We start from the raw sequence: 26,863 nt of genomic DNA on the forward strand, positions 1-26,863 counted from the left end.
TTTTTTTGCTAAGAAAACTCTCTCTTTCTTTTCTTTTGGTGTGTGAATAATTTAAGGCCGTTCAAGTGATTTATATAAAGACTGGGGAAGAGTGAAACTTGCAATTCTCCAATCGGCAAACATTTTCCACATGTGGTCTATATTATGGATAAGATTTTTTTAGAAGTGGTTGGCCTTCAACGCCTGTCTTTAATAGGGTTGGGTCCGGTTTTGTTTGGATTGTTTTCGACTCCAAGTCAAAGTCAAAATCAAATTAGTTGGTTTGGGTGAACTTCAACCCAAATCAACTCACTCTAGCTCTTCAACCCAACAAAGCAAGTTGGTTTTCACTTTAAATCCAAATTGAATTTAAAAAAAAAATAAAATAAATAAATTCCAATTTTAGGCCCACTTAGATTACTAGATCTAAAATAATTAAATAACTTTATATTATAAGAACTATTGACTAAGAAATAAAATTGGGTTAATAGAGACAAATCAACAGAAAATTTAAGATTTTTTTATTTTTTTGGTTACTTTTTGTGTGTGTATTATGTAGAATGGCTACCTAAATATGGAAAAAAATTTAAGTATAACATAATGACCTTCTGAAATGAAATTTTCAATGCTATTACTTACCGAAAATATCATATATTCAAGGGGATCGTGAGATTATGGCTTATCTTTTGATTTTTATTTTTCTTAAATAAAAATGTAAATATATAAGTGGGACGGGTATTGTAAAGCCTCGAAAATTTTCACATACTAGAATTTATTTATGTTACACATTATATTTTATATTTGGAAAGTTGGGGGACTAAAATGACAAATATATCAATATTGTACTCGTTGGATAGCTCGTGATTAATTATGTATGTTAGGCATCGCCATCAATCTTGAATTCCAGCAATTCCTTGGAGGGATCCAGCTTGATCGCCACTGTAGTTTCACACACTTTATTCTTCTTCTCCACGCGGTAGAACACCACCAAGGTTAGATAGTACATGAATCCTTCCACCACTAGCTGTTTCCCATCCAATACAATCTTCAAGTCATGGACTAGTGCATTCTGCAATAATAAAAGAAGAGATTTCAGACTGAATTCCAAAATTTCATAGAGTCATGAAAATCACGGGTAATTGTAAGTAATAAGATGCAAAAAATAATCATAGTTAAAGATTAACAAAATCAACACAAAAGGGGAAAAACTTCTCTTTTTCTTTTCAATCAAAACAAGCGAGACATTCAATCTCAAGGCTGTTCTCAACTCCTACATTTGGGGTAATTCCTCTGGGGATGGTCATGGCGGTCATTCTCACGGATAACGAAATTTTTTTGCTAAGAAAACTCTTTTTTTTTTTTTTTTGGTGTGTGAATAGTTCAAGGCAGTGTAAAACCAATTAATTTTGTGGCCATGTAGTATTACAAGAGAATTAATTAAAATGGTTTATTTATTACTAAAATACTATTGGCCCATTGTGAAGTGGCAGTTTTATATCTGTCCACTTTGCTGAAAAGTTGGCAGTTATATTAACAGCTCATAAAACTACTCCTCTCTCCTTTAAAAGTGATTAAACCCCATCAATTAATACATTGAATAACAGAGAGGTAATTGGAGAGAACGATTTCTTGTTTTTTTATTTCTCTTATTTTGCATGTCTAAATCCTCTATTCTTTATCATTGATCAAGATATGTTTCTCGATCGATTAATTTATTTTGGGAAAATCAAGGAGTCCAAGATCTTAGTATCAGGGTTTAATTGCTTACAGGCAGTTGAAGTGATTTATATAGACCGGAGAAACAGTGAAACTTGAAATTATCCAACTAGCTAACTTGTAGAATCAAATGAAATACACGTGGAACATTTTCCATATGTGCTCTATATTTTGGGACAAGATTTTTTAGAAGAAGTTGGCTTTCAACCTCTGTCTTAAATTCTCAACTTTTAATATCTCTTTTTGATTCTCCGTTAAAAAACATGTTCTTTTTTTTTTTTAAATTAAAATATATAATGTTAATTTACTGCCATGACTACCTATAACAGGCATTGTTAAATAGTCATCACTATCACTTGTAATATATATTTTTGCTTTACTATGAGCCCCTTTGATTCTCATTATTTGGAAAAAGAATGAGTTTTGATTAGTATTTTAAGAAGAATTTGTGGTTAAAAAGAACGAAAACATTTTTTATATACATGTAGAATATTTTATCGTGTGAATATATGGTTGAAAATGATCTTATAGCAAATCATAAAATAAATTAATGAGTATCAAATAGGCACTACAAGTCATAACTATCACTTGTAACATTCATTACTGCATTGTCATCATTACTGCCTTCGTCATCGCCATTAGCACTCGTAACATTATTATTACACCACCTCAGTCGTCTTAGCCACCGTCCACTGAAAAGCCACCATAATGAAATTATCAATTGCATTGCCAAAATCACTATCACTATCTCCACCTATTTCCACCACCGCAACTACCACCTTCAATGCTACCTGGCCAATCGTGACACTAGTCTGCATCTCGTGCGTTGCGTATCTCGTGCGTTGCACGAATTTTGTATTTATTTTGATTTTATTAGCATAGAATTTATAAATTGTACTAAAAGTATTTGGAAATAAGAAATGTTTGTTTCATTCTCATCTTTTGGTCGACTGTATATTTTATGTCACAATAATTTATTTTTATTCTTATAAATAAGTATAGTGAATGTTGTGATTGTATATATGTCAACGATAATTTATTTTTAATTATTGATTGTATTTTTTGTTTAATGTAGATGAAGATTTTTTTATCTGATATTGTAAATAAGTTGTAAATTGAATTTTGTAAAATGCTTTTCTTTAGCAACTTCGATTCGAGAGGCTATACTTATAGTTCAAAAATAACCCATGCAGTTGTAAATTGAAAGAGAATATCCACATACACAGACATTTAAATAACAAACTCAGGTTCGCACGTAAAAATAACTTGAAGTGGCACTTATTCGATGGCCAACTCCCTTGTTGGTGTAAGAATTAGAACCCTAACAGCAGGCCTGTTCTTCAGACGATACAATAGTCACTCCGAGGTTGGAAGGGCAAAAGAGTTTTTAAAAAAAATTAAATAAATTTTATTTGAAAGAGAAAATAATTAAAAAGAAATTTAAATAAATTGATAAAAAAAACCAATTATTTATAAAGTAAATTTTTCAATTTTAATTAAATAATATTTATATATTCTTCATTTTGTTTTCATAACTTTATTTTATTTTTTACTTCTAAATAATTTTAAACGATTTTTTTTACTTATATAAGTAATTTTTACATATATTAGAAATATTTTTTGTTAATATGTTTATTTTTAATTTATTTATTTTTTTTTTACTAAAAGTGATTTTTTTTTTTTTTACTTATAAAAGTGCTCAGCACAGAGTAAGGCAGGAGGTATGGAAAGTTGCGTGTTACATAGATTCACATTGCTTTTCTTGCACTATATATATAAAATAATAATATAAGCAAATGAGTTGATTTGAAAAGGCGTGGCCATAGCGTATGAAAATGGAGAACGGAAAAGTACAAAAAAAAATTTTAATAATCTTCCGTGCACGGAGACCACACTATATATAATTTTTTTAATCTTTTTTCTTCAATTTTTTTGACCTACAAATAACTTTTTCGTTAAAACTGAAAAATTAAGTTTTATTCGGAAGAGAAAAGTATTAAAAAGAAAAAAATAATTGTTTTTTTAAAGAAAAAATGCATTTTTAACACATACATTTAATCTCCGTTTAACTATTTTCGTTATTTATTTAGATCATTCGATGTCTCTACGATATAGTTCTCAAAATGAGTTTCGAGAGAATGTAAAATATTTACCGATTTGACTATCGTAAAATCGTCGACGAACTTTTAAAGTTAGCTTATTATCGGAAATTTTGAAATAGTAATAAAATAATTGATTTTTTTAAGAAAAACGACATATGCATATTTTTTAACACATACGTTTAATATCCGTTTAACTATTTTTGATATCTATTTTGATCATTCGATGTCTCTACGATATAGTTTTCAAAATGAGTTTCAAGGGAATGTAAAACATTTATCGATTCGACTATCCCACAATCGTCGATGAATTTTTAAAGTTAGCTTGTTATCGAGAATTTCTAAATATAGTTTGAAAATGCCTACTTTGACGTCTGATAACATTTGCTATGATTGACCGTTTCACGCACTGTTAACGACGTGCAATATTATGCCACGAGCACTTCAAAACGATATTAAGAATGTAATATTTTGACTTCGTCTAATATCCCTTAATGAGTCTTAAAATGAACACAAAAACATAAGTAAAATTTTTTTTTTTGATTTCTCCAGGTCTCCGTGCACGGAGTCCTTGGGCCTCCGTGTACGGAGTCCTCTTATTTTTTTTCTTTTTTAAATAAAAGCTAATACCTCTCTATACTATATAAACTAACTACAATGAGATATATATAATTTACTTTAAAATATTTTATTATACTGTAAGAAACTGCTGCAACACGTAATTTCCGTACCTCCCATAACTCCATGCTCAACCACTCTTATATAGATATATATAGTCAGAATATAAGAAAAAATATCTTTTATATAAAAAAATAAAAAAAATATTTTACAAAAAGTTACTTTTAAGTAAAAAATTTGAAGAAAAAAGAATTAAAAAGAATTTTAATTTTTTTTAATTTATAATTCTTTTCTCTTAATAATTCCAAACAGAAATTTAGATTTGAGAATTTTTTCTGTGTAGTTTTACGTTATAAATAATAGTTTTTTCAATTTAGAATTCTTTTTAATTTTTTTTCTTCAAATTTTTTATTATTAATCAATATTTTTTAATAGTTTAAGATAAAATTTAATTTTCTAGTAATAATTCAATATATAAAATGATGAAAAAAACATATTCACTCCGTGCATGGAGAAAAAAATTTCCGTCATACCACATAATTTTTTTGAGCAAAATGATGCATTAAGAAAATTGTTGCGAAAAAAGAATAAATAGCACTACAATAATTAATTTTTTAAAAAAAATGACGTATACGCATTTTTAACACATACTTTTAATCTCCGTTTAACTATTTTCGATATTTATTTAGATCATCTGATATATCTACGATATAGTTCTTAAATGAGTTTCGAGAGAATGTAAAACATTTATCGATTCGACTATCGTACAATCGTCGACGAATTTTTAAAATTAGCTTGTTATCGAAAATTTTGAAATAGTAATAAAATAATTGATTTTTTAAAGAAAAACGGCTTATGCGTATTGTTTAACACATATGTTTAATGTCCGTTTAACTATTTTTGATATCTATTTAGATCATTCGATATCTCTACGATATAGTTCTCAAAATGAGTTTCGAGAGAATGTAAAACATTTATCAATTCGACTATCGTACAATCGTCGATGAATTTTTAAAGTTAGCTTGTTATCGAAAATTTCGAAATATAGTTTGAAAATGCCTCGTGCATGAAAATTCACTCTTTGAGATTTTAACGATTAAATGCTCATGTTTAAAGCATCTTAATATCTTCGATGTTTTACTATTGAAGTTCTTTGTCTTCGAGTGATTTGACGTGAATGCTCGACTTCCATCTCAATTTTTATTGATCGTCCAATGCGAGTCTTTTGGTAGTGATTTTTTTGTCTCCAATTGACCAACTTTACAACAATCGTTACAAAGAATTGAATTTAATTGTTGGAAATAAAAAAAATTTATTTGTTATAATCAAAATATGAAGTCAACCACACGTCAACAAACTAGTGGCCTAAACATGGTTCCATAGGTTTTATTAATGTGGCTAGAGAAACACCAACCATTTCAAAACAAAAGTTGCAAATTAAACATAAAAAGAGAGGGAGTGACGGCAAACGTTAAAAGTATTAAGGTTTTTGAATGGATATGAAAATTAATATTGACCTTCAGTTTGGGACTCTATTAGGCCCATTTACTTTGTCTGTAATGTTAAATTAGAAATTGAAAATATTAATAAATAATTATTATCTAAAATTTGGTTATCATTCTTTGAAAAAATAAAAAATAAAAAACTTTTTTTAATTATTGATTCTACTCTGGTTCAAACTCGATTTGACCCTTTTCCCTTTTCGAATTGATGTCGGTTCTATTTTTAAAACATTGGTTATGATACTAAAATTTTGTAATCGTACAAAACGAATTTTAGTTCAGACCTCCCTCTTTCATTCACACTTTGTCCCTTTAAATAAGCTGATGGGCATGGTCATGTTAAGTTGTAGTGATTTCACCTATGATTGCATATCGTCGCATATTTGAAGGACTTGATTGAATGGTGAGATGGTTGCAACGAGTCAGGATGGCACTTTGGCGTTAAGGCTACGCTTTAAACCATCATGTTATTCTCCTGATGGGTTGGTTTGGACAATGATGTCATCAACGGGGAGCATTTTCTCTTCATGTCATGATGATATTTTCATATGATGTCTCCTACTGTATAACTCCTATCTCTATCGATAGGATACTACGTCAACATAATGAGCCCACGTGTCTAAACTCTTCGATAGATATTCTCTTTGACAAATTCAAGTAAAGCCCTCAACTTATTCGGAGCGAATTTTAGATCGACAGCAATAATTTTCCCCAAGATTTGAGTTCTATCTTTGGCGAGATCAGACATTGATTCTCAGTTGCTGGATCTCTGACTGACGCTTCAGAGACTGGTGGGAGACAGCTGCTCTCGTAAGTTGAAAATTAGTGACACGTGTGTATCAAAGCGTCAAATTCACTGGCAATGAAGCGTCTTGTGCAAGATTCCTAAAATGGAGTCATTTTGGAAGGTTTATATTTTACCATTTAATTTTAAATCTTATAAAGAAACTAGTTTTTAGCCAGTGCAATTTTTTAGTGTTAACGTGTTGAACGTTAATGAAAATCCAACGAGAATCCAATATGCATTCTAAAGACAATTGCTCATGCTTAGGGGACACCAATAGATAATTAATCAATCTAAAGCCGTTCTGATAATGTTTTCCAACGCCATTACTGATGTATCCATTAACTGCATAGACTTATGAATTCAGCCAAATCACCATATACATTGAGTAACATTTTATTCAAAACGCTATGTTGAAATACAAGAGAAAATCTGGGAAAAAATTATAAGACTGGATACATAAGAATATTAAGAACATTTATAGACTTCACTCATAAAAGAAATATAATACATGCTGTATTTTGGAGATAGTATATCTAATAACACAAATGATCGTAAGAAAATGATTTCTAGAATAAAGCTACAAGTCTACGACACAAATGTAAAGCAAGTGTAACTGTTTTTTTTTGTGAAGAAATAGGCACCTTGTAAGTGAAAGAGATACAACTACCATAAAGAGTAAAAATGGCATTACAAAATTGGCGAATGTTAAATTGGAGTAATGGCAAAAACATTGTTCGGAAGAAAAGTTAAATCCATAATATACTGGGACAAGGTTAATTCATCCAATCTTAAATTAAAGAGAAAAAAGAACAAAATGTACACTAAATAATGAAGCATTGAAGACTATTTCTTACTGATAATAAAAGAAGTGTAATTATTATTAGTAGCATCTGTACAAGTAGTACTTAGGGGAAGTGGGCATTGTTTGCATTCTGAAGAACAAACATGGAAGAAAGACATCTAAAGCAACTAGTTGATTTCAAAAAGAATAGCTCATTGGCATTTGGTAGAGTTTAACAAAAGACTAAGGCTTAAGATCCTACACATAGGTAGACAAGATTGCCTTAGGGATATTATATACAACTGCCTATTGTCACAAAAGTATTGTAACTATTTTATGATGGTTCTTTTTTGGCTTCAACTCTATTTCAATAGTTTCATCTAGTGCTTGGAGAAGAGGCCTCTTTGCGGAGATTGCAATCATTTCTTCAGTATATTTTAGAACTTTAATGTCAGTGTTGCACATCTTGTTTTTCCCTTTTGAGTTGTTCTTGTCTGAACTCTCGTTGATCTCAATTGAATTCTTGACATCACTTATAGGAGTTGAAGGATCTATTTCAGTGATTGTAGGTAAGGAATTCACATCAGTGATTACGGTTAGAGAGTTAAAGACGAAGATGATCTCATAGCGGTATTCTGGTGGATTTTGTTTTTTTGGTGTCACTTTTATATAGAATGGCAACTCTCTTTCACTATTGGTTTTCATAACATTGTTCATCTTTGCATCTGGGTTATGTGATAGATAAAATGCATTTTATTATTATATTTTGGTGTTTTGAAAAAATTAATGCTAGAGGATATTAGTATTTGGTGTTTACTTTTTGAAAATGGTTCATTATTTCATTGGCATTAGTTTCCAATAATGCCTCTGCTGCGTCGCCTATAATGCTTGCATCTAACTCTCCAAATTTGTCTTCAAGGTGCAGAAAAGCATTTGCCCTGTGGATAAATTGTTTTCAATTAGGTATTGTGTATTGTTTGAACAAAGTATCAATGTTAATCAATATTTAAAATTATGTTTAAAGGTTTGATTTTCCTTGGTACTGCTCTTGCATGTTCATACTTGCAAAATCAACATTTGTAAATTTGTCCTAAGTCTGCATTGGATGGTTTTTTACAATTACTGCAAGACATATACCAAAATTTTTGGTGTGTTGCAATAACTCTCCAATGGGCCTTGATCCAATAGAATTTGTTCCGTGAAAAAAAGGTATGTGTTAGTAAATTATGAAACTATTAAGAGTAAAACTTGTTGGGTGTTTTGATAATGTTTATTATGGAATGTAGTGTAAATATATTTATGCTATGTAATATTGAGAAAATACCCCTAGATAAGCTTCCAGTAATTCAGCAATTGGTGTGAATCTATTTTTAGCTGGAGGTGACAACTTTGTGGACTGACAGCAACAGATAGTTTGTTTTCTGTAAGTTTGTCAAGTTTTTCTTTATTTGCTATAACCCTGCATGAAAGAACTATACAATTAGATGTAGAACATAGCTGGAAAAAGTTAAGAAGTTATTTAGATATGCTTCTAAACCATTATTTATAGTCTGTAACAGCCAGTAATTCAGCATTAATGAAGATACTGCTTTTGACTTTAGTCGAGAGTGTAATGCCTGCAAAAAAATGTATCATAACTAATGTGTCTACATTTTTTGTTGTATGTTATTGTAAATTAAATGGTATGTTTATATTGAACTTACCATTGAATGAAAAAACCTTAAGATTTGTAGCCCATCCAATAGGTCTGGTTGCTAGGTTTTCAACAATGGCAACACATTCTCGTTCAACAAATGTGTCCCATAGCGTCAACATGACTGTCTCAAAATGTTTATCTATTAATATAACGTCCCGAAAATACCGAAGTGAGTTTGGATCATTTGTTTTTGTCGTATATCTATAGCTACTCCTATAACATCTGAAGGACAAGAAAATGTTGTTGCTTATGGATTTTGCACGTAGTAAATTTTAGTATGAACAAAATAACTATAAAATAACGCATAAAAGTACTGGCTGTAAAGTTAGAAATGTTACTTATGTTGATGTTCTTGTCCATGTGCTTCTCAAGTTCATGAAATGGACTGACCTCATATTTTGAAAAGAGGAAGTTCAAGTTATTCTCATTGAGCTCTTCAATTTTTGTTTTCCCTGTTATAGTCCAAATCTTTTTCTTCATGGGAACTTTTAAACTCACTTTTGTTATCTTTCACCATTGCATTCGAGATTATGCATGTCTTTCCAAGTATGAGCTGATCACTAAGTGCTGTGATATTTGTATCATACATTGTAGCTGTCACTTTGTTACCCTGTTTAACGTTAGGAGATGAGGACTTTAACAGAAAATAAAGCTATAGTGAAAGCTTGAAAATTCCTATAATAATTAATACATAGTTACCTATAAGTCCATTAGAACAAGGTTTTGGTATCGGGTCATAGAACTATGAGCAGTTTTCGGTGGCTGTTTTCCTGCGATAATGACTTTTGCAGACCAACTACTTTCTGATGTAGAAATCTGTGGGATAAGCTTATAGAGTGTAGTCATCTTTGATATCTGTCTGGTGCATGAACAAATAAGTTAAAGTAAAAATTGTTGTAGCTATGAATGTAACATTCTTACTGTATATTAAGGAAACGTGAGAAAACTGTTAATGCAAGAAGATGAAGTAAGAATTTTAGATTGGAGATGTAAAGAATTACCAGGAATGAACTGATGTTAGAATCTGCAAAGTGTTGGTAGGTGTAAGAGATAATTCTAGTGCGTGTTTTCTATTTGTATAATCTGAGATTGAAGTACCAAGTGTAGGTATTTATAGAAAAATTAGAGGAGAGAAATATTTTAATACATAGTTTGACTTTTCAATGTATAATTGAGTGTTGGAAGGATAAGGATTAAAGCACTCATGGACACATGCAAAGCACTAATGGACACATGTCAACTGTAAAAGATCCATGTGTAACGCAAGGATGGAAAAAATTGCTGTAAAGTTCTTTTTGTATTTTTTGGAAATGGAACCTAATTTTTGCCTTTTCACATGAGAATGTGGTTACTCTCAATGCATCTAGATGCTAATTTAAAAAAAAAAATGTAATGTACAAAAGCTTTTTGCATAAATGGCTATTTTGTTGAGAAGACAGAAGTTGAAGTTATATGGAAATATAAATGGATGTAATTATTGGTGCATTTTTGGAAAAAAATGGATACATATAGTGGAATTGAATCACTTTCCAATAGCATATTAGTGAGTGATACAATTTCTTAATGGATGTAGTAATTTTAAGTGGAAATACCTTTTATGTATTGTTGATTCTATTTTTCCAGATTGTAGGTAGAATTTACTTCTTGTACTGGTTTTCTGCATAACATAAAACAAAAGTAGAGTAAACTATATTTAGAATTGTAATTATATTAGTAAAAATGTTATAAAACAAGAATTTATTAATTGTCCATTTATTTTACCCGTTGGAAATATATGGAATTGTTCAGACCATTTGAAGATTTAGTACCATAAAATTTTCAATTTGTGACTAAAATTAGAAAAATTGAGCTTGTTAATTTTAACTATATTGGTGCTTTGAAAAAACCAGTAGAGTTAAAATGTTTATGCCTGTTAATTAATTTAGAGCGGCATGTTTGTGTATCTTGAGAAGTTTGGTGGTCTATAGTGAAGTTGACATTGCCTTTGTGAAAATCTGCAAAAAAAGACAATTAAATATAGTTAATAGAACATCCATAAAAGAAATGATTGGCTAATGTAATTAACTAACATAGCGTGAAGATGTGTTGATTAAGAAGCATTATTTTTATTTAAATATTTTCAAAGACACAAAATTTCTAGAATCGAAATGTAAATAGTGTATAGATTCAATTTAGTGACAAACTACTTTAAATATATAGAAAAAGAGATTTATGTGTAAGAAAGATTCTAATAGCATATATATTTATGCATGAGAAATGGTAGAAGTTGTTCAATAAATTTCAGAGTTATGATTACATTTCCTCACTAAAACAGATTAGAATATTTAAATGAGATTTATGCAATGCAAATTTAGGATTAGGTTTATTCAATAAACTTGCTAAAATCTTGTGATGAAAATCCAATTTAAAGATATTAGGGTCACAGTGAATTAGATGTCTGCACGAAATTCTAACAGAATAGGTAAAAACTAATGTTAAGTTTGCATTTTATTAATATGATTTACATATTCTGATTTTATATTTGTATTAAATAGAGTGAGTGGTAACGATTTGCTATAACTTAAAACAAAGAATGATTAAATTATGATATAACACAAATTGAAAGCAATAAAAATTTGAAATTTTTAACTTGTAAGATACCGAGGGATATGACTATTTGTAATACTTGCTGCACGACTCGAGGAATTGTTGTCTTCCTTCTTTGGATAGTTTACTATTCTTCCTTTTCTTCTCAAATTTTTGCTTGAGGCTGCCCAAGTATTCACAGTATGTTTGCAAGAGCTTATTTTTTCGTTTTGTATTTTCTGCTAGAGGGTCTATGGAACTATTATTTACAATGACCTGTTGTTCAGATAATCCAATTCTCTATTGCTGCAGGACAAGTTGTTGGTATATAACATGTCATAAGTATTAAACTTTTAAACATGCATAGTGTTGTAAATATTTTAGACAGGTCAATAGCATGTGCATGTTGACTCCAACATAATTATATGAAAGATGTTTTTTGAAGACGGATAAATTGTTCAATATGATTTATTGTCCATGGTTGCAGAATAGTATGACTTGGATTTTTTGATGTTTCCAAGAATGTAGTTCAGTATTTATTCCACGTGTTTTGAATAACTAATTCTTTAAGAGTAACTAAGGATAATTTTCAATTAGATAAGACGGTGTAGCTTGAATGCAATTTGTTAATTTTGTAATGCTACTACATTGCCATAAAAGTTAATAAGCAACATAACAGATCTTTGAGATGAAGTTTGTAAGTAAAGAAAATTTCATTCATCATTTATATGGTATTGGTTAAGAGAGTATAGAAGAATGGATATATTATAATCAAAGGAGTTCAAATATAAGTAAAACTTTGAACGATTTCTTAAAGGGAAAATAAATTATTTTTTAGAATAAAAAAGAATCTATATTAAACAATGGTGTACTAACTTTATACTCACAAAATTATTTCCATTAAATCATGTTTTTCACTCTCTCCTACATCAACCATATTACTAATCAATAAGATTTTGTCATTTGACTTAAAACAAAGATTAGACACATTAGTCATTTATTGAATGTTTTAACGAACACTTTATATTAAAGTTAACATATAGCTATGATGTCAGATAAAAACTTGACCAATAAAATATAACTAAATGAAACTATGAAGAAGACAAGAAAGTTAACCAAAGCCTAGCATTAATCCCAACTTTTAGCAATCAAATTCAGATATTGTAATGATGAAAAATTGCTTTATATTTTTTTCACTTAGCACAATTGTAAAATTGATTTAATAGAATGAAAAATAAGGAATGAGCTAGAGGAATACACCATATAACGTACCATTTTAGTATACTTTTGAGGAAATAAGATGAATATTTGCTGGTTTTAGATCAGTGTGAATCAAATGCAGGAGATGTATAACTGCAAATAAAAGTAAAATAAACTGGGCAAAATCTATAAATTAAAAGGTAAACAATAAAAATAGATGTAAATGCCAATTGATACCTGAATGAGATATCAATTCTGATGAATGTAGGAACTGAATGATAACAATGTAGCTACTGGTGCAAAGATATGTCTACATACTTGTCTGCTAAACTCATGAACAAAATTAATGAGAAATGAACGATAGTTGTTTTTTAGTGAAAAATTGTATTAAGCTTGGATAAAACTTCTCAGAAATTTGTTAAAACTATTTGAATACATCCGCAAGGTTTTAACTCGTACTATATTCGAGCAAGAAGTAATAACATAACACTTTCAAATTTGGGGAATTGAAAATTATAATAAACACTTAGAATAGAAATATGATTACGATAGTTGTTGACAATTTGTATTTGTACACGATTGCAAAGAAGAAATAGTAATTAGGCTAAGCTAAAACAGTTGTTTCAGTAGAAATATTGAAGAGATAAAAACACTTCTGCACCCCAACAATTGTTAGTATTTCAAGAATTTATACAAAAATGGCTTATCAATTTAACCAGATAATCAGCACACCAAGTACAAGGACAAAATTAACAAGACAGAGAAATGTCTAAATGGCTTAAACAAATTCTGATGGTAATGCAATTGAAACATAAACATACTTACAAATATTTCATTAGTGCAAGCTCGTTACACATTTGATAAGAGTAATGGATAAAACTGGACTGCATAATCACAAGATTTAGCTTCTTCTTTTCCATTAATATTAATTAATAGCATCCAATCGTCTATACCAAACATATAATAGAAGATAGATCAATAAAAGACCTTCAAGAGGGCAGCCTCTTTATCCTTGTCTGTGAAAACTCCAGTAGACTCAACCACAAACTCGGCACCAGTTTCGGCCCACGGAATTTCCTCAGGGTTCCTAAATTTACCAATCATTAGAAAACGAATTCTAATAATTTTTCTTAGTTTTCAAGAATTTACACAGAAAAAATTAAAATCCAACCTAAACCCAAAAACTATAACTGGACTATCACAAAAAAGAAGCATCTTTTTATCCTTGACCTTCACCTCACTGTGCTTCCAGTGCCCGTGCACACTGTCATACTTGAACATAGATGTCTGCACAATGTTTTTGTCAGATTAAAATAAAAAAATAGAGAAAATTTATGTACATTGAGGTAGGCAGAAATAATACGATATAGTCAGTGGTGATGAATGGATCATTAACAGTAATAAGTTCTACATCATCCCTCTGTAGAGCAACTCTTGCAACCAAACGACCGATCCTTCCAACTCTTGAAAAATTTCATTTTTTTCATAAAAAAAAAAGAAAAAAAAAAGATCAACTTTAACAACTATATTTAACATAATAGATATATAAAGTATCAATAATTACTTTTTGTAATAAACTCTATATTTGGGAAGCAAACCATAATTAATTATTTTTACCCCTTCAGCAATCATAGTTTTATTCTAGTAAAATATTTGATTGGTGGGTGGGTGTAAATTGTGTTTGGAATATTCGAGGAACAATTCAGAGGATTCTAAGTTGATAGATCGAATTATGGAAAATGCTAACTTTTAGGTTAATCTTTTACAGATTGATTGAGATACCAACTCTTTTCATTGTCCGAACATTTAGGAATTTGTCCAAAAGTCCTTGCAATTAATCAATGGATGGGACAGATACAATTAAATATGAACAGGTTATTAAAAATGAACGAACTAACAATTATAGGGAGCTAAGGAAACAATCAAATAGTAGAGAAACAGCCAATCTTCACCCATTTTGGTAGGCATTATATCTCTCAATTAAGGGGAAAAAAGATTAAATATAGCCAAAGGAGGGGGGACACAAAAACACATTGGTCATAAGAAACATCAAATATGTGAGAGTTGAATCTACAAACGTAGTAGGATTGTGTGAAAATAAATTTATATGAATTCCAAGATAAATGTTGAACCCAATTATCTTCATTATTGCTCCACAAAAACATAGATATTTGTTTAACATATACTATATTTTTTTTTATTAAATGTTTCTTAAAGTAAATTAGAGATGTACTTATTATAGTAAATTAGATATATTTGCTTCAAGTCATTTCTTTCTTGTACAATAAGACTTAAAATTTATCATATTAAAGTTAGTTTGCTAAAGTGGAGAATGAAGAGGTAACAGCATAGTTAATTTTAAATGAAATTAACCTAATCTATATGCAGATACAAACTTTAATCTAAAAGTTAGTGTTATAATATAAGGATTTCTGTTCTACAAAAGTGAATGTAAGAAACAATGGCATAATCCCCTAATATCTTCGACAAAGTGCACAAACTATACAAGAAAGGTGTTCAATAAGCATGCTGAGAAGAAGCTCCAACAAAAGTAATAATAAGAATTATCATTTAAGCAATTTCCCAATGTATTCCCTTAAGTATTTAAAGTACATTTACAATGAGGGATTAAATTCTTGCTAACGGCAAAAGCATAGTGACCATTTATATCATCCGACCTTCATCATGGAGAATTATTGTGGGGAACCCCCTTGTAATATCGAAGAATATGTATGATTGGTGATTGGCTTAAACTCATTTCTAGAATTTTATAGTTGGAAGGATGTGCATAAGAAACAATATTTAGTTTTGCATATGACAACACAATATAGAATTCAAGTATGATCAATGAAAGAATGAAATGATTTTTTTTTTTAATCTTACTATGTTCACGATGCCTTCAATTTCTCAACATTTATATCAATTATGTTACATGAATGAGTGTTCTTGCATTACATGATTGAGTATTCTTACATTACTTGCCAGTTTTGAAGTTCCATAAATATATGTAATCATTTAACTTAAATACCCAAAAACTGCAATAGAAACTTACTGCTTATAAAGTAAAAATATACCATTAAGAGTTGATAAAATATTTGAATTTACGTATATTTGCATCTAAGAATTAAAAAGTTAATTCGAGAAAAAATTTACCTATGAAAATGTCATGATGAGAGAATAGAACTGGTAGTATCAACCCAGAAAGTCTTTCAAATCATCTGCATAAGAAAAAATTTAAAAATACTTTTAAGAAGTAAGAGAAGGGAATAGTGTTTTTTTTTTTTTTTTAAATGAAGAAGAAGAAACAACAATAATGAAAACAATGAGTACAATAAGAATAATAAATGGAAGGAAAATGAATAAAAGAGTATAAAGTTTTTATATTAAATATTTTTCGAAGATCAGCGTAGATAACTTTTCACGATACAATAATGTATTTTGATTATATTAAATTGCATCTTGTACAAAGTGGATTATGTTAAGTTGTAAGGAAAAATAAAATATGAAGAGTTGTAAACTTACATGTGTATAAATGAAAGAATTTCCTTATATACAATATTTGAGGAACATCTATCATATAAATGGTGACTATTTATTGGCTTAAGTAAAACTTTGATAGATTTGCTTGTTTTTGCCCTTGATAATGCTACATATAGTTGACCATGACAAAAAACTGGTTGTGGAAGATATAAACCGACAAAATCTAGTGTTTGACACAGTGCTTTGTTTATTGTCATTGCAAAACATGGCCTAATTGGGAATTGAGTTCTTTTAAATTGAATTGACATTTGATCACTTCTTAGAGGTATAAAAGGGATCCTTGGCAAGAAAACATATTTTCTACAACATTCACCAATTGTAATTTCAGCAAGAATTACGTTCTTCTCAAATTTTCGACAAGTAAGACGTGTTCCGTTGCATAACTCTTCTAAGGATTAATATTCATTTTATCTTAAGCATTAATTCATGAGGAGGAATACCATTTGGGGTTAGACTATTTAAAAAATCTTCTTGCAAGCTTTGTTCTGACTTATCAATCGCTTCATCAAAACTATAGCGTGTAAATTTCAGCCGAAATTTGTTCAAGCACAATTCTATTAATTTGATCAACACATTCATTTGTAGGTGTAAGAATAACTCTATTTTCCATTACATGGAGATTATCAGAATATGCTTCTATATCTAGAAAACATGATGTATCAATTTTGTTAAGGATGTTATTTCATCTTCAAATGGTAAAACTATACTTTCTGGAAGATTGATGCATTTACAAATATGTTCGCTCTCAAGTCCATCTCCTATTCTTATCTTAGCAAGTAACTACAGAATGTAGGATCCAGTTTAGCCCTCATGTTTTCAATCAATGGTAGATGCTTATATAAAGGTCACAAGTCTGAAAAAATTAAGCTAGCTTTCATTATATCATGCTTTTTCCCTTTCCGTACAACTGGGAGAATTTGACAAAAATCTCCTCCTAGAACTACAACTTTCCCACCGAAGAGTAAATTGCAGTCGGTAATATCTCTTAGTATTTTATCTACAGCTTCTACAGCAGAACGATTGACCATCGGTGCTTCATCCCAAATAATTAACCTAGACATTTTCAACAAAGTTCCTAATGCCGATTGTTTGCTAACAGAACAACATATTTCACCGACTGTTTCCAAAGGTATCTTAAATCTTGAATGAGCAGTTGGACCTCCAGGTAAAAGAGATACAGATACTCCAGATGATGCTGTTGCCAAAGCAATTAAATTTTGTGACCATACACCTGCCAAAAGTGCTCTATATAAAAAGGTTTGTCAGTTCCACCTAGACCATCGATGAAGAAGCCCCATACGAATTTGATTTCACTTCTTCCATGATAGTATCATATGCAAATCATTGCTCTTTGTTTAATGTTGCCTCACAAGCAGTCCTTGAGTATCAAAATTAGTTGTCTCCTCTTGAACCATACTTCTCGACCTTTCAATTTCATCTATATTTACATTGAATGACACCATTGCATAATCATTTATGGTTTTACCCAATGATTCCAAAATATAACTAATGTCTTTTAAAACTTGCATTTCAACAATGTTTGTAGGTATATTTTGATGTACGTAGTCATCGATCATATAGACCTTAAACTTATCCCACAATAGCTTTGAATGATTAGGGTTGCAAACGTAAGAAGTGTAGCAAAGAGACATCTTAACGCAGTTGGCATTTCATACAAAAGAGCTTTAGATATATATTCTTCACAATGATTGTCTCCACTTCGTAAACCATGTAGAAGTGCTGCATCTCGATATGTTGGAGTTATTATGCCAATTAGATTTCATAAATGATGAAAGGATATTGGTCCTCTAATATGATTAAGAAGAATACGAAGAAAATGCTATTCTCCTTTAGAAGGATTAGCTGTAACAATTCATCCTATAACAACATGCTTCATGTTTCTTCCTAAGAGTCCAAACTTTGCTATTTCCATTCCAAACAAAATGTTTTGAAAAATCTTGATACAACAATGTACGAGCAAATTCATTGATTTCATTTATTCGAAAAAATTCAGTTAGCATAGTTTTCCTCGTACTTTCTTTCTGAATAATAGTAAACAAATCATCCTCATCGGCATATGTTACTTGTTGATGATCCTCAATATGAAGTTGTAAAGAATAAACAGATGGATAAATATCAGATAAATCGAAAGAAAAAATCCTCCACATGCTTCAGGGGGAGATATCCATCTAATATACTGATAAGCTAAAATTTCATCAATTTCTTTGTTTGTTTCGGTAGTGTCAATAGAGAAATTAATATGATCATGACCTTTATAAACATATTTATAGAGATATTTAACAACTTTAATAGAAAAGCATATTTCAACATTAATATGACAATCAAATTTAGCACTTAAATAAGGATTGTATGGTCCAATCCAACGATTGTCTAACATTTGACCTCTAACTTTAATAGGAATACCATTATTACAAGTTACAGTTAAGAATATGTCCGGTTTTCCATAACGTTGTACGATAGTCATCGTATCCATATATCTCTTTAACAAATCTCTAGTGCCACCTATAAAAGATTGTGATAGAACAAACTTTCTTTCAATTTTGTACCCCCTTGTCTCTTCATTTTTAACACTATCTACAATGCCTTGATAAAGTTCAGCACATATTTTTTTTTTGTTATTACGAAAATAATCTAATCTAGTGGTTTCAATCTTCACATACATATCTACAACATGTTATTGGAATAATCTACCAGTATGAAGTAATAGGAACGGACCGGGAGACCTGATTTGAAATTTGTATGAATAGTATTCTCGACAGGAGACTTGAGATCGTTTCCCTGTTTTATTAAGCACTACATCACATAACAATAAAATAATAAATTATTATTTGAAGCATTCAAATTGCAAAAAATATTAAATTAACTTAAATGTGTATCTGCTAACCTGCATCCTCTTTTTCAAGAAGTTCTGTTGCAGAATTCATTGTGTTAGGAAGAGCTACAAAGTCAGGCAATTGTTGAGATGAAAATAATGGGCTTTTATATCTTTCAATACCTTCATGCCAACCAGATTTTCCATATGGAAAGTTCAGAGGATATTGCAAAGGATCATAACAACCATAATAATAATGAACTTTGTGTGATTCAGCGGAATGACCATATATAGTAATATCACGAACACGAATATTTGCATTTTCATCATCTTCAATTCATACAACAGCTACTTGAGATGTTGTAGGAGTATTGAAAACTCTTTGATCAACTCTTGGATCGCATCTTATTTGTATTCGATGATGTTACAAGTTAGTGATATTACTTAAAGACCTAAAAAATTTACTATAAGGATTTACTTATAGAATTTGCATTAATATAGTCAAAGTAGATTCAGAAAAGTCGATTTTGTTTCATTTTAAAATCTAAATGCATGAAAACTTCAAACACTTCAGCATTCTATAGCCCAAAAATAATCAATTAGCAACAATTTAACAACTTATCGAACAATTAACAATATTATAAGTAGTCAACAATCCGACATGAAAATGAAGAATCCTAAATCAACTTATACTCCAACATAAAATGCAATTCAAGTTGTTAAAGGTCAAGAGAAGTATGTGCTTGGGTAGTTTGTTGCAATGTTAAAGTGAGTGGAAAATTAAAGTCACAATAAATTGAAACTTCTTGCGGTAGTTTCAAGAATAAACCAAATATATAAATGGAACAATTTAAAAGAAGTATTTAAAAAAGTAATTTTGAAAAATGTAAAATTAAATAACGACCGTAACTGCATGGGTGCGTGCAACTAATAAAATTGACTTGTGAGTCCAAGTATCGAAACCTCGAGGAGTATTTTTTCTAATTACACAATTATTGACTCAATTTTAATTAAATGTGAAAAGGAAACGAAAATGGATTTGAAGATCTATTAAAGAAAGAATTATGAAAGAGAAGGAAATTTGAATTATAAATGAGTTGGAATTTACGGTGTCACTTAACTGTTGTTTCTTTAATATCTCAATAAATTGGAAATGCAAACTACCAAGTTAGAGTGTTAGACCCCCTTTTCCAAGTTTATTTAATTACCTTTCTCGAGCGAGTTTAACCTCAATCAATTGGTTTTACCCACTATATCTTTATGTTGATAAAAATCCAACCAATCACATTAAATTTGTAATGTATTATCTCAATTGGCCTTCTAGGGTTTGAAGTATATATCTATCTATATATCTAACTCCTAAAACTACCTACACCATTAATTATTTTGATCAAGAATACGCAACAATCTCTCAATAATTGCACAAATCACCTAACCCAATCAACTATTGGCCACATACAGGATAAAAATTTAAGCACAAAAATAAATGTACAGTAACAATAGTAATTAAAGTACTAAATGATGAATATTGACATTAATGAAACTTGGGTCAAGTTACACCATAACTCCCATCATTAAACACTTAGCCCACTGCAAAATAGAATAAAAAGGAAACAAAGAAAGAATACATTGCAAAATGAAGAAGATAATATAAAAATACAAGATTGTGGATGAAAAACGTTCCATGAATATATTCTTGAAGATATGAGGGATTGAAATCTGAATATACATTTCAAACTCCCAAATTTTGATCGATATTCTCTCTTTCTTCTTGCTTCTTCTCTCCTTGAATATTTTTTTAAGTGTTCTTCTATGACTATGAGTATTGCCCTAAAAGTGACAAATAATGGTATTTAAATGGCCAAAAATTGCCCTAGGTGAAATTGTAGAGGAAGTCCTGAAATTTACGAGAAACAAGCAAAATCGACTAGCCGGAAAGTGGCATGCGACACCGTGTTACCATTTTGGTCTAGGTAGATCAAATAGCATTCCCACGTGCCCCTTCTAATTGTGAGTTCAATTTAATTCAAGAAGCATATTGTCATAATGTGTCTCTGGTATAATTTAGTACTCGTTAATTTTCAACCTTCAATTGACGTTTTTCCCATAGATTTAGGGGAAGAAGAAAAGAAAAAAATGTATGAAAGTACAGAGACTCCAGTTTGTGGTCGGCCTCGACGGCTCCGGTGGACGGTTGGCTGGGGAAAGATTTGGGATTAAAAGGATTTGAAATTTCAAATTTGGTTTTCAATATGAGACAATTTCTCAAATTGACGGGTGGCTAGATCGGTTGGTCTTATTTTGGGTGAAAATTAAAAAAAAAAATAGAAAAAAAAATTGCTTCAAAAGATTGAAACCGAAAATTGGTTTCATATTTAAGAGATTAAGTATGACAATTTTCAAAACTAAAAAATAAAGTTTAAAACATCAAATCATATATTAATTAATTTTAATTTTGAAATAATTAATTAAAAATACATTTTATTAATAAAATATACTAAGTTCACAATTTTATTCAATTTGATCAGAAATTATCAAATTAATCATTCACAAATTATTTCCGAGTCTCAAATTAAAAATTATATAAGTCACAAATAATTACACAATCACAAATTAAAAATTTTATAGGTCATAATTTATTAGTGTTCTAAACAACGTGAAGTGTGGCTAGGTGTGGAGTTAAAGTTTCAAGTTTTACGAGTTTAAACAAGTCTAGACAAGGCTTAAGGGTACAAAAGTGTTTTCTTATTTTTAATAATATTTTGACTTTTTAATTATTTTTTATTATTTAATAATTAAAATAATATATATCAAACATCTAAAATTATAAAATCATATATTTATTTAATAAATCCTACAATTAGTCAATCATACAATTTTTATGTTTTCGAAATGCAAAAATTAGACTGTTTTTTATAGTTTCAATTTTCACTTAGACAAATCCTTTTTAACAAATTTATAGAAACTTTATACATGTTTTCGAAGTTTTCAACAAAATAATGAGTCTAACAATCGTAATTACACAACAAAGATAGTACCATAGCATAAATCATATTTAACTATTTAGATAAAGTCATTTTTAATTTTTTTACAGATAACATCTTATAAAAACTTGGAATTAAATTCAAAAAAAAAAATTGAAGTACAATAAAAGACTAAGAAAAAAGGAAAAACGAATTTGATAAACTGAAGTACAATAAAATATAAATTTCGAATATTAGATAACTTAAGGATTTGATGTCATAACTATATGTAACCAAAACTTTTAGGATTAATACACATTAATATAAAAATGAGAATGAAAAATATAGTCATTACAGATCCCACACAACTGATAAAAAAATCAAATATGGTGATTTGATGTGATGAATTACGGTCATATTTTTCATTTTAATGAGCAAATAATGGAAAACAAATGAGGCGTAATTTTGAATCGAATATATGAAGGAATCTTTTGGATTGCATTTGATAAGATCTATTAAATATTAAAACTTAAATAAATGTTAAAATTATTAATAAAAAATAAAATTAAAATGATTATTAATTATTTAAAATATTCTTTACTAATTAAATACATATATATTTATAATTAGTTTAATAAATTCTAAAATTAAAAGCAAAATTTGACCTACCAATTTTTATTCTCATTTGATTTTCCCTCCCTTTAAAATTTTCACTTCCCACCAAATTTTCCATTCTCTGTAAAGTATCCAATTCCCAATTATTTTCACAGCCACCACCCACAACCACCCAACCCTATTGCAAAAGAGTTGAGATCATTTGTCCAATTTTTTGTTTACCAATTTGCCGTATATTTAGTTAATTATTGACACATCATTTTAAATTAATATGTTCAATATTTCTCTAATTACTCCTTACACCTAAAAATAGATGACATTTTAATGTAAAATAATTAGTGGCTAGCAAATTGGACGGTAAAAATTGGAAAACAAATCTAACTCATTGCGAAACCTCTATTTTCGCTATTCTTCATAGCCTCCATTTTGAATTTTTGGAACTCCACGTTATGGTTGGATAAAGCTCTCGAACCGAATCGAACCGATTCGGATCCGACTCGAGCAGAACTAAACTTAGCGATTTTTCTTAAGTTAAATACTCGAACATGTATCTGAATTGAGAATCGACAAGTTTAATTTGGCGATCAACTCCAGACCAAGAGACAAATAACCAAATAAAAACCGAATCTTCCTAATTTTGTAATTTATTTATATTAAATAAGCCAAATTATTTTATTTTATCTAAATAAATTTACCAACAAATTAATTTAACCCAAACCCTAAATATGATTTTCATATTTCTAATTTCCACCCCAAATCCAATTTAATCAAATTGATGTAAGTTTTACCAAAATCTATTATTTTACCGTAATGTCGTTTCCATAGTTCTGAAGAAATCAAATTGGAAGCACGACTATGCCTCTCTTTATCATTGTAAGCTCGTTACATTCCTCTTCTCGTGATTCTAACAATCAAATCTATGAAACACTCAACAAAGAGAGGTGCAAAAGATATATAAGATTAGACTACGATATTTTATAAGAATTAAGATTAAATATATCATTAGTTAAATTAATATAGCTGTATTTTAGATCCTAAAAAATTTAACTACTATATGGAGCCCAGGACTAAATGGAACCGAACTGAATTGGATCAAATAAAACAGAATCCAAACAGCTGTATAATTAAATTTGGACTCAACAGTTCCACTTATTAAAACCCCGAAGATTCGATCGAATCCAAATTGGACCATGTCCATTGATGCTCCATGCATCAACAAATACTAAAATTTATAACAAAAATCTAACCACCCATATGGAATCCATCGCTTCCATGTCCTTCTCTTCTTCTATCCCAATTTTCTCCCTAAATGCAAAGATTCTTCTATTCGTCGCCTCATCCACTTCCCCGTCTCTCCTTAGTTCCCCAATTTTGCCGTTTTGATCTCACCCCTACTTTTATTATTTTAGTTGCTAATACTTTTTTAACATTTTCCTTTTCAAATGATGAGAGTGGACCCTATATTTGGAAGTTAATTTACAACGATTTGTATAGTTTTAAAGATCGTTAGGTTATTTTTTTCGTTTGGTAGTTAGAATTTAATTGGTGAATTGTATAAGTTTTGAAGATACAAGGATGATTTCGAGTGGGCATCTATAATTTAATTAGTAATTTGTATGAATTTTAAAGATACAATGGTCATTCTGTATGTGACATCAATAATCTGTGTACTTCATGATTATATCTTGATAAGTGTATTTCACTCATACTTTAGGTGTCATTTAAACTTGATATTTAGCTAATTCTTATGAGTTTTAGAGTGTTTTAATGTGTTTTTTGATGTTGTGGTATAGGTTGATGAGATTGAAGGAAATAAGCAAAAAAGTTGACAAAATTGGATAAGATGGCTAAGTTGTAAGAGATCCAAATTTCGGGGACCAATACTTAAACACTCAAAAGTTTTGTTGAACTTTGTGACGAAGATTTGAGAATGCTATAGGTCAATTGGATACAATTAGGAGTCAAAAGGAATGAAATATAAACAAGAAATGGACATGGCGTTGATTTTTAACCGCTTAAGTACGCTCAAAATTTTCAGTTCAAGATTAAAACTCATTTTTGACCTAGTAAACATTCGAATTGGAAAATAGCTATTTGAAGCAAAGTTATTGCCTTTTGAGTTAGTTTTACAGGAGGAAAATTTATGATAAAAATACTAAACGGAACGCTGTGCTGATTTCCTACCTGAGAGGTGGCACAGAGAAGAGGCGTCGCAGCACCGCTACATGGCATCGAGGAGCCGCCCGGGTGCATCTAGGATACATTTTTGGCCCTTTTTGAAGCCATAAAAACCATACTTTCTACACATGAAGGAAGCACTTTCACACTTCGAAATGGGAATTCTACACATTGAGCGGCAAGAACACAAATTTGAGAATTAGAGAGCAAATTTAAAATGAGAAAAATAATCATTCAAGGGTTTGAAATCAAGATTTGGAACGAGAAGAAGAACTTGGTGCAAGATTCATCCACTCCTCTACATCTAAATTCAAAACCTGGTGATAGACCTCACTATTGTTATTTGTTTTTCTTCCTCTATTATGAATGGTTAAAATTCTTGTTAGGGCAATAATGTGACCTTATTGGGAGGATTCTTGGTTTTTTTTTTTTCTCTGTGTTGATTTTACTATGAATTTAATGCATTAAATTATTTGATCACCAATTTGATGATTTTGTGAATCCTTTATAAATAGAGATTTGAATTTAAAATTTAGATCATATAGTAAAATTCGGTAAATAGGTATAATGAGTAAAGATACTTATCAGTAAAATTATTTTTTGATTTTAGTGAATAATTCAATTGCAGTGGTACTCAAAGTGTTTCTAGGCTGATATGTTTTTTATGAAATGGTAAAATTAATGTATAGATAATATGAAGTGTTATATATTAATCTCAATGACAATTTTCGTATCTATATAATTTATCTAAAAAAGTTGATAAAAATTGAAGTTCAGAACATCGATTCATTTTATCAAAATTTATTATAAATCTGTTATTAAGTTAAACCATACAGTATTAATCATCGAGTCTCAAATTTTGAAAATTATATTTGAGATATCGGTATTTAGAACTCATTAGATGACTTTAGACCCGTCTTAGAGTTCTAAGTATTTTTGTCCTATCATTACTTAAATCCTAAATACACAAAGGAAAAAAAAAAACCAACGTAGAATTGATTAATTAAAAGTGTTCATTTATTATTGTTGTTTGGGTAATTGCTTGAATCCCAAATAATCAGACACGGGCTGTCAAATTCTGCTAATTTCATTTAATTGATTTAAAGTACAGTAAAATAATAATAATAATAAAATAATAATTGGGAAAAAAACCGAATTACAAATAATTATCACCGAAATGTGAATTATTTAATGACTGATTTATTATTATTATTATTTTTTTTTTTTAAACCTTGGCAACCTGTGTACGAGTAAAAACAGAACTTTACTCTTCCTTTCCTTCTTTCATTTATGGTATTAAAAACAGAAATTCACTTCCTTCCCTCTTTTCCCTCCGAAATCCTCTCGTTCTTCCTATTCCACGTCAGACAATTATTCCATATGAACATCCAATCAGGAAATCATATTCTATACACGATATGTAACTCTATGTGTGCGTATAAACAGAGATTGTGCATGGAATGTGCAATGACCTAACTCTATCAGAATAGCAATCCTCTTCTAACTCTATCCATCTCTCTCTCCATATATAATACTCCTAATCAATACAATATCTCTGCGTTTAATTCTACTATTACTTCCAGAGACAATTGACAAGGCAAACACGTTGTCATGGCCGCACAAGAAGGTTCTACTTTTCATGTTATAGAAAATATTCCGCCCGGTTACCGATTCAAGCCGACCGACAAGGAACTGTTACACTACTTGAACCTCAGGATTCTGAAAAAACATATATCGATTGATGCCATAAAAGATGTTGATCTCTACAAGTACCACCGCAGCGATCTTTGC

General features: G+C 29.7%; 1 protein-coding gene across 1 annotated transcript; it reads right to left on the reverse strand.

Annotated features, from left to right (window-relative positions):
* Window positions 1-17,328: 17,328 nt before the first annotated feature.
* Window positions 17,329-19,428, reverse strand: LOC111384559 (ATP-dependent DNA helicase PIF1-like). Its single transcript, XM_023008846.1, has 2 exons — window positions 19,389-19,428; window positions 17,329-17,714 (listed from the first exon to the last, which is right to left on the reverse strand). Exons 1-2 carry the CDS (start codon window positions 19,426-19,428, stop codon window positions 17,329-17,331), a joined length of 426 nt encoding a protein of 141 aa, XP_022864614.1.
* Window positions 19,429-26,863: the final 7,435 nt, after the last annotated feature.

This window comes from Olea europaea, unplaced genomic scaffold (assembly GCF_002742605.1).
Source record: "Olea europaea var. sylvestris unplaced genomic scaffold, O_europaea_v1 scaffold294, whole genome shotgun sequence".
Taxonomy (NCBI): Eukaryota; Viridiplantae; Streptophyta; class Magnoliopsida; order Lamiales; family Oleaceae; genus Olea; species Olea europaea.